Source organism: Nipponia nippon, unplaced genomic scaffold (assembly GCF_047370975.1).
Source record: "Nipponia nippon isolate SJK-2023a ecotype South Korea unplaced genomic scaffold, ASM4737097v1 scaffold_3, whole genome shotgun sequence".
In the NCBI taxonomy this organism is placed as follows: Eukaryota; Metazoa; Chordata; class Aves; order Pelecaniformes; family Threskiornithidae; genus Nipponia; species Nipponia nippon.
The window spans coordinates 1266078-1280824 of NW_028262347.1; the positions used below are offsets into that span (position 1 = coordinate 1266078).

Sequence of the window (14747 nt, forward strand, 5' to 3'; positions counted from 1 at the left end):
AGTATTTTTATACATCTCAATTTCCTCATTAGCGGCGACATTATCTCCTCGTCCGCGGAGAGGTGGCTCATGGCGCGCGTTGCCAAAGCGCCGGCAGTTAATGAATTCTCCGTTGACGGGGAACGTCGTGCTCGGGCGATTTCCCCGATTCGTCCCTAGGAAAGGCCGCTGCCTTCCCTGCCGCTACCTAAGGATGCTTGTAGCAGTTAGAGGTTACAGCGGAGCCGTGAAACCCCCCTCCGGGTGCTCTCGCTCCGGCGCCAAAGCCGGAATTAAGGAGTTATTCCCCAAATATTCCTCAGCCAGAAATATTCTCCTCTAATGCCGGCGAAACAAAAACTTCAGTGGCTTAGAAATTACTTTTCGCAAGAATCGCGACGGCTTTAAGCAGAGGCTTTCCTTGCAAAGGGTAATCCCGTTTTTAACGAGGTAATTTATAGTTGCTGATTACAGCCCCGAACGGTCCTGTGTGAGCAAACACGCTGGAGCAGCGAACGCGCTATCTGCTGGTGCCAGGCTCCCGCGGGTCGCCGGTTGAGAGGGAGATATCCAAAGGATGCCTGTAATTAGCCCGAGCGTTTAATTTAATAAAACAAGTGACTAAAAACATAAGCGTGCTGTATTCTAAAAGCGTTGCACGTAATTACAAATTATCTTAATTCAGCGCCAGCACAGCCAACTTGGTAATCGCCTCATAAATAACTTTTAGCTGATTTCAGCCTCGGCGATCAGCGCTGCCTCCAAGGGTAGCGGTGGTTTGGGGGGATTCGGGGAAGGAGGGGGCTCCGTGGGGCGCGCGGTCCGGTGCGGGGAGCGGGGCTGCGCGGCATCCGTCTGCGGGGCCGGCACCGCCGCGCTTCGGCCACGGCACCCGCCGGTGGGGCCCCTCCAGGCTCACATCTGGGGGATTGCAAGGGGACGCTGCCCTGGGTGCTGCGGGGCGCCCGGGGCATCGCTGGGCGCGTGTCCCCAGCCCGCGGGCACCACCTCTGCCAGTGCCCTGCCCAAAACCGCCTGTTTCACCCCCGAGCCCGGGGAGCTCGTGCTCATCTGCTGATATTTTGTGCCAAAACGGCGCCTGGAGCTTCGCCTTTTATTTTCATGCTGCGAGAGAGATGACGATCGTATCGATCGCGTGGTTTCCGTTGGCTCTGTGGCTTTTCTGCTGGGGCTGCTTTATTTCCCCGTGGACTGGAGCAGCGGAGGCTTCACCGTGGCTGCATGCCGCAAGCTTTCTGCTGCCCTCGTCCCCGATGCTGCCCGGCCCTCCTTCACCGGCCGTGCTGATGGCTGCGTGAATGCTATCTTGGAGCGAGCAGGGAGCGAGCACCGCCACGGGAGCACCAGCCCCTCGATGAACCGAGGGCTCGGGGGTGCTCGGGGGGAGTGTGCCCCCACGTCGGGGTCTCCCAGCTGGGGGCTGTGGGTGTGTGGTGCTGAGGCCCTCAAGCTCCCTCCCCGGGGACGAGGAGGGTCGTCAGGAGACCGGGGCCGCTTATGGCACCGGGGATGCTGCAATTGGGGCAGCGTCGGCGGCAGAGCCGGCTCCTCCTGGGCAGGATCTGGCCCAGCCCTGCGCTGCGGGAGCGCAGCTCCCGAGAGGGTGCTTGTTCAACGTGTAACACATGCTGACAAGACAAACAACTTTATTAATTTAAGCCCGCTGCTAATGCGATTGCCAGCAGCCATGCAAAGGAGGGTCGCGGGGGCACGGAGCGTCCTCCGCCCGGAGCGGCTGCGGCTGGCGTGGCCTCCCTGGCAGGAGAGCTGGTGGCCATGGCGGGTTTTGTTCCTCTTCGTAAAACCGTGTTCTTGCGGGTGAGGAGCAAAGCCCCAGTGTGGAGCCTTCAGAGAATTACGAGCCGCAAATAAAATGTGCTTTTGTACCCGCTTTTGAGGAGTTAGAGGCGCTGAGCGCAGCGGCGAGCAGAGATACGGGCTCTGTTCTCGCGGAGCGATTAGAAGTACGGCGGCTTTGGTCTTGGCTGCGCCCGGGCTTGGTTTTGAGCCCAAAGAGGGAGCGGGGACGGTTTCCCGGTGCAGGCAGGAGTTACCGGCATTGCACGCACCGTTCGTCCCGGGGATGCTGCAGCGCTGGCTGCTGAGCACGCGGTGGGACCTGCGCTGCTCGTGTCGGCACACACCCCGCTTGCATCCCTCTGGGATGCAGAAAGGCGGAGAAATGAGGCTGGGGACCGCCAGGGACCTGCTGCAGGTCCGGAGCAGCACATGCCGGGTGGAAGGCGCTAACCGCAGCAATGGAAATTCCTGTGGAAAATGCTGTGTCCTGCTTCATCTGTTGCTCCAGCAGGAGAGAGGAGCCCCAAGGTGACCGGTTACGGCACCGTGCTTGTCCTGTGGGTTCCTGGAGGGAGACCTGGAGGGTTTCGGGTGAGATCCAGCCTGCCGCCGACTTCTCCGTGTAAGGGGCTCCCAGCGCAAACGGCTGCTGGTGCATCCAGAGGGGAGGAAAACCTTTCCTTTCCTCCTTTGGGATCCCATTAACCTGGGGACAGGGTCCCTCTGGGGATGCCCGTGGCTCGGCGGGACCCTGCTTTGGAGGACACCTCTTCTCGCCACCACCTTCCTGGTGCTGCCACTCCTCCGTGCCGTTCCTCGTCGCCGGGAGCAGCACGAACACCCCAGGCCCGTTGCAGGATGCTCCCCATCACCACGGGCTGCGAGTCCTCCTGCTCTTCACCGTTGAAACGGCCTGGCAGAGGGAGACGAGCAGGCAGCGTGTGGCAGCAGGCGGAAGGTTTAAATTAGGGCCTCTCTCTAACGTGATTAATCAGTGCCTTCAGGCTTGATGGAGATTGATGGTTGCTGGCGAGGCTGCAGGAGCGAGCCCAGGCGCGCGGCGAGCACAGCCCCGACGCCCTGGGGAGGAGAGCGGAGCGGCGTGCGCCAGCGGCACCATCAATACCGGGGTTGGGCTCTGACGGGTTTTATGGGGGAGGATGGATACGGGAGACGACAGGAGAAGACAGCGGCTGGGATGGAGCAGCCTTTCCCCCACCCGGCAGCACTCTCGGGGTTGCTCTTGTGCCCTGGGCTGGTTTTGGGAAGGGGACCGGAGGATGCGGAAAACTTGCTGCGTGCTGTACGTGGTTCAGCCCGGCCCTGCATCCCGCTGCAGACCCAGCTCCGTGGTGAGGATGATGGCGGGGAAAAGCCTTCGGTGCCCCTTCGGTGTGCCGGTGACTGGGGCTGGGCTGCTTGTGCTTGGGGCCGCTGAAAACCTGGCTGTCCCCTGCCTTCCCGAGCTGGCTTTGGGTGTGCCGAGCCCCTCGTCTGCCCGGGAAGCTGCGGCAGGAGAAGCAGGAGAGCTTTGCAGAAAGGGGAGGACTCGGAGCGGCTGCCGCGGCGAGTTGTATTTGGAAGCGAGGAAGGTCAGCACCGAGTTCAGCCCGTCTGCACGTGCCACGAAGGGCGACTGCCGGCAAGCTCAGCCCAGCCGGCACTGCCGCAGTGCCGAGACGCCGCGGCCGGGGTCTCTGTCACGGTGCAAGGTCCCCGCTCCTGAGGGGACAGCACGGTACCAGCAGTGCCAAGCAGGGGCTGGGGTGCGGGGGCACCTCCGGCTCCCCCCGCCCTGGGCTGCCATGGTGCCGGTGCTGGTGCCGGTGCCGTGCAGGGCTGGGGGCCCGAGGGGGGAGCGCTCCTGTGAGCCTCTCAATACACTTTGATAAAATGCAAATCGCGTTAAAATGGTCGACTTCCAATTACAAGGCTCCAGCGGGGAGCCTGTTTTGATAATGAAAGTGATTAAAGTGGGGGCCTCTCTTCCTCGCGTGGTATGGAAGCTCAGCTCGGAAGTTTGTTTTTCTCTCTTTAATTGGAATCTGCTAACAATATTTGGGTGATTCCTGGGCCTGAGATGCTCTGATGCCACCCTGGGGGCTGAGCAAGGGTTTGGGGAAAACCTTCTGCCCCCGGGGTGCCGGGGCAGGGTCAGTTCGGCCACAGTGCTCGCTCCCTGGGGCATCTTTCCCCAGCTCCAGCACGGTTGGTGCCGGGAGCACCGCACCGGCGCTGCTGCCCTCCTGCTTCACCGGCGGTGTGCGTTAACACCCCCGGGGGTGCCCGTCGCGGGAGAGGAGAGCGGCTCCCTGGCAGCGGCTGGGGGAAGCTGCACCCCCCGGCAGGGTCTGTGCCACGGTGCCACCCCACTGCCGGCGACTCCCCTGCAGCCGCAGGATAAGGGGCTTCCAGGGGAAGCTTCTTCCTGACCTCCGTGGGTTCAGGGGCGTCCCTTTGTGCGAGTATCAGAGAGCTCCCAGAGCGGCCGCTGGCGTTAATCCTCTTAGGGCTGTAACTGGCCCTGGTCTCGTTGGCTGAAGGAGATGCTCTCCTCTTCCCTGTGCCCTCTCGGAGAGCAGCTGGGAAAGAGCGGCTCTCCCAGCCTGGCAGGGGGCCGCCGGGGGGCTGTCGGATCTGCCTGCGCCCCTCAGACTCCTTCGGCCGCTGCCACAAACGACTCCGCTCCTGCACGGCCCCTGCCCGAGACCTGGCTGTGGCCAGGCTGCGACTGATCCCTGTGCCGGTCCGGCCCACCCCACCGAGCGCGGCAGTGGTGGCGTCACCGCGGTCATCACTGCGGCCGAGGATGCAACCAGGTGGGGCTGGCGACGCGTGCAGCCCCCTGGGGCTGCCCATGGGCTCGCTGGCGGCAGGGCAAGGCAAGGCAGGGAAGGCAGGGAAGGCAGGGCAGGGCTGCCCTCCCCTCTCTCGGCCAGCACTCGGTCACTCCCGCGGGGTCTCTGGGCAGGCACGCTCTCCTTTATTGCCATTTAAAAATCCTCTCCAGCTCTGCCGTGACCACCCGGCATTTATCACTCGAGTGGTTCAGGGGCGCATGGTGCCTCGGTATCGAGTGCCGGCTGCCGGGGAGGTGCTGCGCAGGCAATTAGGGAGCGGAGAACACTTCTGCAGGAGAGCAGGCAGAGCCGGAGAAGCTGAATGCACACTTCATGCTTTGCATTCGGGATTTGGCACCTGCTCGTGCGAGCTGGGGCCGCCCAAGCAGAGATGCTGCTTATTCCTCTGCTGCAGTGGGAGCCCCTCGTCCTTGTCTCCTCGCTGCAGCACGTGCCTGCGATCCTCAGGGCTGTTGCTTTCCTGTTGCTGTTTCTGCTCCCGGTGTCATCCCCTGCCTTGCAGAAGCGCTGCCCGGCTCCTGGGACAGACCCGGGAACGAGCTGATGCCGTCTGTAGGAGCATCGCCCACGTGCGTGCCGTTAATCCAGATGCGTGCCTTGCCATCTTTGCAGAGCAGAGCTTCCATGCGCTACAGAGGCTTTGATATGGAAAAGCCTGTCCCCAAACGCTCGGCAGCGGCACGCTTCTGCTTGCCAGCTGCCGGCTCCTCTTGGAGCCCTGCGCCGGGCGTGCTTGTTACACCAGCACGGAGCACGCCACCGCGTTCGCTGTCACCGCCTCACCGGCCTCTCTGATGGATTTCCCACTCGGCGCATCCCCTGGCGAGCCGAGCGTGCCGGGTTCAGCCGAGGATGCGGCGGGGCGGGCGGGCTGGGAACCGCAGTGGCACTGCTAACGAACCGTCTCCCCTTCCCTCCTTCGCCTTCGTGCTCCCGTGCAGGAGCTGGCCCCTGGGGTTCACCGCGCAGCCCGGCTCGCCCCCGCTGCCGCTCCGAGTATTCCTCTGCCTGCGGGAACAGGCCCTGCTTGCTCCGGATCGGATCCTTCCCCTGGTGCCTGGCTCTGCCCCGGCACAAGCCGGGCGGCCGCTGAACGTTTCCCCCACCCTGGGGTCCCTCTGGGGCTGCTGCGTCCCGGAGCAGCCCCGCAGCCGCCGGGTCCCGGGGACGCCAGGCACGCTGCCGGCACCGCTCCCAGCCACTTTCGGCGGCAGCTGGTAATCTATACCCCGGCATATTCTCACGTGTTGCTTCGAGTTGATTTGCTATGCTAATTGCTTTACAAATAATAAGCTTCCCTAATTGCGCTGGCAGGGAAGGGGAGAGCTCTCCCCACCTGCGGTCCCGCGGCACCACCCGGCTGCGGGTCCCGGCCCCTTGGCCCTTCTGGGGTCCCGCCGTGAGCGCTGGCACCCACAGCGTCCCGCACAAGGATTCTTGGGAGAAACCCCAAAATCCTGCGCACGGGGAGCCGGGAGTCCCGGCTCGTCCCCGGGGGGTCGGGCCGTCCTCCCCTGCTCTGCGAGCCGGTGAGCGCGCCGGGACCGGCGGGGTGTCAGGAGGTGCCGCCGGCACGCCGGGCCGTGTTTCGCTGGCCAGGGTCTCGGAGCATTTCCAGCTGCTCCAAATGTGCCCGCATCCGTCGTTGTCCCCGTCTTCTGCCCCTGGGGCTGGGAGCGGGACCCCCGGGCAGCGGGGATCCCAGGGCACCCGGTGTTTAACCCCCCCGTGGCAGGGTGCGATCCTTCGCGGCAGATACGGGCTGCCGCTTTCCTGAAAATAGGCTTTAATTGGCTATTGTATGCCATAATTATGTTAATTTGACAGGAAAGCTGGAATTCACTCGGTCTGTTAGGTATTTAAAGCCGTATGGGGGTTATTTAAGGAGGAGGCAGGTTGGGGGGGCTGCCGGCAAACGGCACTCACCGCCCCTCACCGGGGAGCCCAGCCAGCGCCGGCCCTGGGGGCAGCACCCGCTTTTGAGGGGCTCCGTGTTTCATTTTAAACAAAAGGCTGGCGTCTTTCCCCGGGCTCCCCGGCATGTATCTGCGGGCAGCCTGCGAGGAAGCGGCGCCTTCCCATCGATTCCTGGATCGCAATCCCTGTCTCCGCGTTCGCCCCCCCCCCCCCCCAGCAACTCTCCGAAGACGAAGCTCCACGCGTTGACTTTCTCGTTAATAAAACGACTTCCTCATCACGCACCTTTAATTAAATGAGGCTAATATGCTGCTTTTTTTTTTTTTTTTTAATTATTTTTTGAATGACTGATGACTCTGCCTGGCAGCCGGGGAAAGCCGGGGCCGGCGTTTCGGCATCCAGCTCCCCGCGGAGCTGCGCCGTCCCTCTCGCCCATCCCGCTCCCGCAGCTGGATGCGGCCGAGGACGTCGCTTCCCCGGGCACCGTGAAATCCCGCGTGTGGGAAGGCGACTTGGAGGGATGCTGCTGCGGTGCGAGCTCTTGGCTTGAAAAGCAGTTTAAAAAAAGCAATATCTTTCTCCGTGTCTATAATTGCTGGCCGTTTGACGGTCGTAGAATTTAGTTAACATCCTTGCCGTTATATTGATTTTTAATGTTTATTTGCAAAACCTCAAACGTGTGTCCAAGTTCTTGAACGGCTTCCCAGACTGATCTGCTGGGCCACTTCCCCTCCGATATGAAATATCATTTTTACAGGCCAGCAAAACGGTATTTAATGGTGGCTGACAGGGCGGCGGTTAAGGGCGATATGTATTGGACACTTAAGCGTTTCTATTTTCCGACTCCTGGCTCAGCCCATTGCGTTTTACTTGTGCTGGGAATTGCAGATGGGTTTGCATTTTTCATCAGCATCACGATAATGCGGCCTCGGCGAGGACTCAGCCCCTGCCTCTCCGGCTCCTCCGGGGCCAGCGTGGTGCAGGTCCCGGCACGGCACGGGGAGGGCGGCTGCTCCGGCAGCGGGGACGGTGCCTGTGCCGGTGGTCCCCTGTTTGGGGTGCTCCCATGTGGCTGCAGATCTGTGAGGTGCTCTGAGGTTGCCGGTTTTATTTTTTTAAGGCAAACATTTGCTTTTGTGTGATGCCGGGGAGAGCCGCCGCCGCTGCCGCGCTCGGAGAAGAGGCTTTTAAGCACTTGAGCGCTGCTTCCAGGGCAGACATTTCCCCTCTGCTCATTAATGCAGCTGCAGGGTTTTACACAAGCCGGGTAATTCCCCGGCTAAGCGGTGTCAGAGGAGCCCATCCAGAGCACCAGCCCCACGCCAGGGCCGTGCCAGGATCCACGGCTGCACCACGCCAGCGCCGTGCCAGGACCCTCAGCCACGCCGTGCCATCCCCGTGCCGGGTGGGACAGAGGGTGCGTCCCGTGGGAGCTTTGCAAGCGAAGCCGGGGCATCTTTGTGAGCAGCTCCCGTGCCCTCCCTGCGCCGAGGCTGCCGAGCCGCTCTCGGGTCGCTTCTCTGCCGATGTGATCGCTGCCGGCACCCGACCCCCCCGGCGCTGCACCGTGGGCCGGTGACGCCGGGGCCGCCCAGGGCTTTGCCGCTGGCTCCCGCCGTCCCCCTTCCCATGCTCCAGCGCTGTGCAGGATGGGATTTGGGACTTAACAGGCTGTGCCAGATAGACACTTAAATAAGCAATAAATTTGGAGTTCGTTAGCGAGGATTAATTAGTGTTTGCGCAGGGCTTTGCCCGTGCGAAGCAGCCGGCGGGAGCCCGGGCAGCGTTATTTATCTTGAAGCTTCGCTGTGACCTTGTGGAGGCTGGGAGGGACTCGTTGCCTGGGTCCCATCAGGTCCCACCATGGCTGCGCTGTGAAGGCGAGCAGAGGAAAGCCCAGCGAGCTCCCGGCTGCGGGCCCCGGGGCCGGGAGCCACCCCGAGGACTCGGGGACAGGGGATGCTCCGGGAGCCTGGCAGGCAGAGCAGGCAGCCGAGTGCAGGCAGCAGCCTGCTGTGTGACCTCGAAGCGGGCGTCCTTGCATCGCAGAGCTGCTCGGACGGGGCTGGGGAGCAGCGATCCCGGGTTTGGCTGCAGGGGAAAGGCAGTGTTTGAGTGCAAGCGTTTCTTTTGGGGGCTCTCCTGGGCTTTCAGGGGCTCTCCTGGCCCCGCGGGGAGCAGGGCTGGCAGTCAGGCCAGGGAGGCTGGCAGAACCTGGGCTCTGTTTCGGGGTGCAGGCAGGGGGGCAGGAGGCGGCAAGGTGGGGAGCATCGGCACGCCCAGTGTGGGAGGGCTGCGCCCGCCCTGCGCCTCAGCCCCTTGGCTTATTTCTCCATCCCCGCGCGGTGATTTTTCAGCGAAGCAACGGCTGTGGCTGTATGGCACCGCTTCGCAGCGCTGGACTGTGAAATGAGGAGTTAGTCATCCCTGCTCCTCCAGCTCCGCGCGGCCGGGGCTCTGCTGCAAGGGGACGGGGACGGGTTCCTGCGTGCGCCTGCGGGGCCCGGGGCGGCTGCCCTGGGGGGATGCCCCAGGAGGAGCGGGCAGCCCCGCTCGGACCCCGCTCCCGGCACCGCAGGATTTATCACGCGGCTCGACTCCAGCTCTGGCGTGGGGCCAGGAATTTTTTTGGCACCAGCTTAAGAATGGAGATGCCTCCGTCCCCGCACATGCCTTGCTGGGAAGGGGAGTGGCGTGAATAATGCATCGTCCTGCGGTGCGCCTTGGCGCAGCCGGGGAGCCGGCCTGACCGCGGGGCTGAGACGGGGCTGGCAGCAGCGCCGGCATTTCCTACGGCAGCGGCATGGTCCCCGAGCCCCCGTGCCGGGGCTTCCCTCGGGCCCCCCGCCAGCTGCACAGTCCCCATGCACTCAGCCGTGGCTTTATTTTATATGGGGCGAGGAGAAAGCTCTCTCCCTGCCGGAAAACCGGCTTCGGGGCCGGCTAGCTGGCACCGTGTGCCGTGCTGCCCGCCACAGCTCCCTGCCAGCCTCGTCAAGCCCATCTCATTAGGTGCCAGGAAGCTTTTCTGTGCCACGAGTGATATTGGGCTGATCCCTGGTGAGCATAAAAGCTCCTTTCCAGAAGAAATCCAATCTCTGTCAATCCCACGCCCTGCCAGGCTCGGGACCTGCCCTCGCCCTGCCTGCAAAGAGGTGCCTACGGGAGCAGGCACCTCCTCCGGGGACGGGTTTGGCGCTGGGTGCGGCACCGGCTCGCTGCCATGGGTGGGGATGCCCTCACGGGACCCGGCCCGTTCCCATCGCCGGCGCTGGCAGGGGCTGCGGCGCTCGGTGACGGCGATGCGGGTGGAGGAGGGAACGGGTCCAAGGATCAGCCTGGGAACAGCGTCGAGGACATAATCAACTCTGTCAAAGCCTCATTCATTACGGAAGAACGCGGAGTGCGAGTGCCGGCGTGTCTTTGTCCGCTCGCTCCCTCTCCCATCTGATTCCACTCCTTCATTTCCTGCTGCTTTCGCCTTATCTCCCTCTTTTCAGTGTATTCCTCCCCTCCCCGGCTCGGCGGGGTGTGCGGGGGGCCGTTCCCCGCAGCACCACGCGGGCAAGCAGAGCGGTGTGCCAAGGGCCGTCCTCCACCGGCGTGGGCTGGGGAGCTCCCAGGGCTGGGTTGCCTTGGGTTGGGTTACGTTGGGTTGGGTTGGGTTGGGTTGAGTTGGGTTGAGGTGGCTTCTCCTCCCTCCCTCCCCTCCCATGCTAGCAGGGCCTGAAGGCGCCGTAACCATAACAGTGCCAGCGTAGCCAACCGCAAAGTGTGCCCGAAGTCCAGCACACCACCAGTGAGGGAGCGGGGTCTGCTGGGGAAAGCTGCGTCGCTCCCTCCGGGGATGGTGCCGAGCAGCGGCCACCCCTCGGCGTTGCTTCCAAAGCCAGGTTCATTGTGCCGTCACGCCGCGTGCTGCGTCCAGGTGTGGTGGCATGGTTCCCCCCCGTGGAACCAGCACGGTTCGTGGGGGACGAGCCCCTTGGGGGTGGTGGCTCCGAAGACACCATCTCTGGCCCGGGGATTGCTCAGTCCCCTAAGCTGCATCACGGGGAGGGCGACCAAGGACGCTGCTGCGCGCCCGCCCCGTGCTCCTGCAAGGCGCCTGCTTCGGCCGCTCTCGGGGACGGTGCCCGGTGCCCGGAGCCCCTGAGCAAAGCCGGGGGCTGGGGACGCTGTTCCTGCTGCTGGCACTCCTCGGGGGGCATTGCCAGCTTCGGTGGCAGCTCCGTCCCCACCCCGGCTCTCTTCTGGCTGGGATGCGAGTCCCTGCCCATGCCATTGGGCAATGCAGTGCCGTGCCGTGCCGCGGAGCTCGTCGGGATGCTGCGGGGCGCTGGGGGCTCCCAGGGGCAGAGGGTGGCCCGGGGAGGGTGAGTAGCACCCCGTTTCCTATATGGATGATCTTGTACATCTTATATATTATCTTACATAGCTCCCGGGCTGGCTGCTGCCAATCCTGCTCCACAAGACCTGCCACAAAGCCCGCGCGGGTGCAGCCCTGCCGTGCAGTGCAGCTTGAGCCCTTCCCCGGTCCCTTCCCACCCCCGTGTCATTCCCAAATCCCCGCTGCCGTTTCTGCTGGAAAGCTCCCCTGTTTGCTCAGCCTTTGAAGGGATCTCATCCCGGTGAGAGGCCCCGAGCAGCTGATGGGCAGCGAGCAGCCAGCTGCCCTCTGGTTCCCTTTCCTGGGCATCTCATCCCGCAAGTGCTGTTAATCGCCGGCTGATAACGAGCTTGTCTAACGGCAACTTTTGTGCAGGAGCCCGCGTGAGCAGAGGCCGTGTACCCAACTCGCACAGTTGTCTTAATTACCGAGCTCTTTGAGCTTCGTTTTCCCCTCCCGCGGGCGGTGGGTGTGGGGAGGGGGTGCTGTGCGCGGCGTTTTTGGGAGACGAGACCTTCGATGCTTCCCTCTGTGAGCAGAGCTCCCCGGGCAGCGCTGAGCTGCCTGGCACGGGCTGAGCGGGGCCGGGGGGCTGGCGAGAGGGGCCAGGGTGCTCGGTGGGGGTGGTCGGCTCGTTGGAGGGACCCTGGCCATCTCCCCCACCCCAAATTCCCCTCCCTCCTGTCCCCTTCTAGAGGAGATGCTCGGCCTGGCGCTGCTGGCACATCCTCGTGGGAGGATGCTGGTGTCGGCCGGGGGCTCCCCTCAGGGTTTCGGGGGAGCCGGGGCTGCGGTGATGCTCGGGGAGCCCACCCCAGGGTGCAGGAGCGGGAGGGCACCCATGGGAGCGGGCGGGGGGTGCTGGGCGCACCAGCTTTGGGGTGTCCGCTCGGGAGTGGGGAGCGGGCTGCCTCCCCACGGGGATGCTCATCACAGGGTGCTTTTGGGGGGCTCTGCTGACCTGTGCCCCTCTCTGCCCCCGCTGCAGGACAAGAACAGGAAGCTGAGGCCCCTCTACGACATTCCCTACATGTTCGAGGCCCGGGAGTTCCTGCGCAAGAAGCTCATCGGGAAGAAGGTACGGAGGGGACGAGGCCGGTGGCGAGGTCCTCGCTCGTCCCCGGCGCGGGCGGGTGCTAACGAGGGGCCGGGAGCCGTCGCTGCCCGTGCCGGTGGTGCCGCGTGAGTCCTTACGGGTGACCCGGGGGCTCTCCGCGGGGATTTGCAGGGTGCCCCCAAAGCTGGAGCACTCTTGGAGCTGGCCTCTCCCAGGGGTTGCGGTCTCGCTTTCAGTTGCACCCATTTCCCAGGAATGCCGTGTACCTGCGTCGCTTTATATGTCCCTTTGTTTCCCTGGCGTATTTTTCTAGGCTGGTTTAGAGCAATTCAGGGGAATGAAGAATATAATGTGCACTTAACTACTGAAGCACATGCTCAGGATGCAATTTTCAAATGCTCATAAAGCGGTCAAATAAAATCAATTTCCTTCATAGCGAGGCTGCTCGCTGCTGCTCATCGAGGACTATTTCCATGCCTAATTGCATCTTTCCATTTCAAAGCCCTGTTTATATATTAAAAAAAAAAAGGGGGGGGGGGAATAGCAGCTTGTGAGACTTTTCTAATGGGAAGTCTGTCACTTGTCGTAGCGAAAAGCGGCTGCGAGGATGTTGCTGGCACTTGTGAAGAGAGCTCTGGTCTCTGCAATGGAAACCCAGTTGTTTCTGGGAGGGTCCTGGTCCCGTGCTGGGCTGCGCCTCGGCGGGGTCCCCGTCTGAGCACCGCCGGCCCCCCCAGGGGTTCCCGGCCCCATTTTCCTCCAGCCACCACTGCTCTGTTGCGCAGCGGAGCGGGGTTTGCTCTCTCCCACCCTGCCGTGCTTGGCTGTTGCTCAAAACCACCCTTTTTCTCCCCAAACCTGTTTGCATTCACCCTTGCACGCTCGCAGGCGGGAGCCGAGGTGGCTGAAGCCCCCGGCTTCGGTCACCGGGTCCCCACCGCGGCTGGGGATGGGGCCGGCTCTGCCAGAGCCCTTGGTGCTCGTGGTGCTGCCTGCGCCGGTCCTGCGTCCCCCGTGCCCAGCCCCGAGGTGCTGGGGGAGCCATCCCCGTGTGGGGCAGCCCCCGTCCCCAGCCGTCCCCGAGGCTGCCCGCTGCTCTCTGCAGCCCCCACGTCCCCAGGACCGCGTCCGGGCGGCGCGGGCTGCCATGCCAGGGAGGAGGATGAGGGTCCCGCCTTCCTCCCAGGCCCCGCAGCGCGGTGCTGTGGCACGAGGCATCACGCTCAGTGCACCCGGAGGGGTGGGCAGCAGGATCGGTCCCTCTGGAGGGACAGGCAGGAGCAGGCAGCGGCGCAGCCTCGCTGCTCGGCCGCCGTTGGATCGCTGTCAGCAGCAGGAGGAGGGAAGCGGGACAGCAGCCAGCTGCCACCATCCCCGTGCCCAAAGTGTCTGGTCAGGAGCCAGTGACCCCCAGAAATAGAAGCAAGAAGCCATTTGGCTGCACGTGCCGCCAGCCTCCATGTTTAAAGCTCCCTGTAACCTTGCGGCGCGCTGCTGGGACTGCGCGGCACGCGCCGGGCTCCTGCCTTCGCCGTTTCGGTAACCTTGGGAGCCGGGCGCTTGCTCGCCTTTGATGTTGCCTCGTTTGCTATATAAATATTTCCTTTGTCAGCTCCACGTTTTTCACTTCGGATTAATTTGATTGAGGAAAGTGATGAAAAAATCCTTTCCGTTAATGATCAAAACAGTCCCTCGAGGTTGGCGGCGCGGCCTGATTTGAAATGACAGCCTTGCACGGGGTGGCTCGCCCTTGCCTTCTCACGGCTCGCTGTCAGCATCAATCTTTGCGGCAAAATCCCTCTTTTCCCACCCCCTTTTTTAATACGCTTTTAAAGCCCACCCCGGCAGGGAGCTAGCGACTTCTGAGAGCTGTCTGCTCGCGGGGAGATCAAACGGGGTGGGCTGGCACCGATGCGCGGCGCTGCCCGCGGCGTCGGCACGGCTCCAGCTCCGTGCGTGTCTGCAGGGGTGCCCCGGGGGAGCCCTGCCTGCTCCAGGGACCCCTGCATGTTTTGGGGAGCCCTGCCTGCCCTGGGGGACCCCTGCCTGCTCCAGGGAGCCCTGCCTGTTTTGGGGACCCCTGCCTGCCCTGGAGGACCCACACCTGCTCCAGGGACCCCTGCCCGTTTTGGGGACCCCTACCCGCTCTAGGGACCCCTGCCCATTCTGGGGACCCCTGCCTGCCCTGGGAGCCCTGCCTGCCCCAGGAAGCCCTGCCTGCCCCGGGGAGCCCTGCCGCCCTCCGAAGGGTGTCCCTTCCTACAGAGCCCTGGGTTGGCCGATCCCTGGATCCTTGGGAGATCTGGATCTCCCGGATCCTCGGGCAGGCCTGGCAGTCAGACCAGTGCCAACTGCTCCAGCCTCACTCTTGGCATCCCCGGCTGCGAGTCCCCCTGGGCTGCGGTGGCCCCTTGAGCCACCGCCCCTCCGCCGAGCACCTTCTGGCCCCCTTCTTCTCCCCTCTCCTGCGTGGGCGTGATGGGTGACGGGTGCTGAGCGGCTGTGGCCGTGCTGGCGTGTCCCCGAGGAGCAGTGGCTGTGGGGACCCTCCCCATCGCAGGGGACTTGAGGTTTGGGGTCTGCCCTGCGCACCCCCAGCGCCTGCCCCAGGCTGCCCCCGGGGCCGGGCTCCCCTGCCCGGCTCGGAGCTGCCTCCTGCCTTCCCGCTGCCTTTCCCTTGCCTGGGAAGAGCTGGCACAGCTTGACGGCATGACAAGCCCCG

At 63.7% G+C, this 14747-nt stretch overlaps 1 protein-coding gene across 1 annotated transcript in view; it reads left to right on the forward strand.

The window, feature by feature from the left end:
* Positions 1–14747, forward strand: part of SND1 (staphylococcal nuclease and tudor domain containing 1) — a 132481-nt gene that overhangs the window by 35056 nt on the left and 82678 nt on the right. The window contains exon 11 of the mRNA XM_087765992.1: positions 11957–12046. Coding sequence (XP_087622118.1) covers positions 11957–12046 — 90 coding nt within the window. The remainder of the gene's footprint in view (positions 1–11956; positions 12047–14747) is intronic.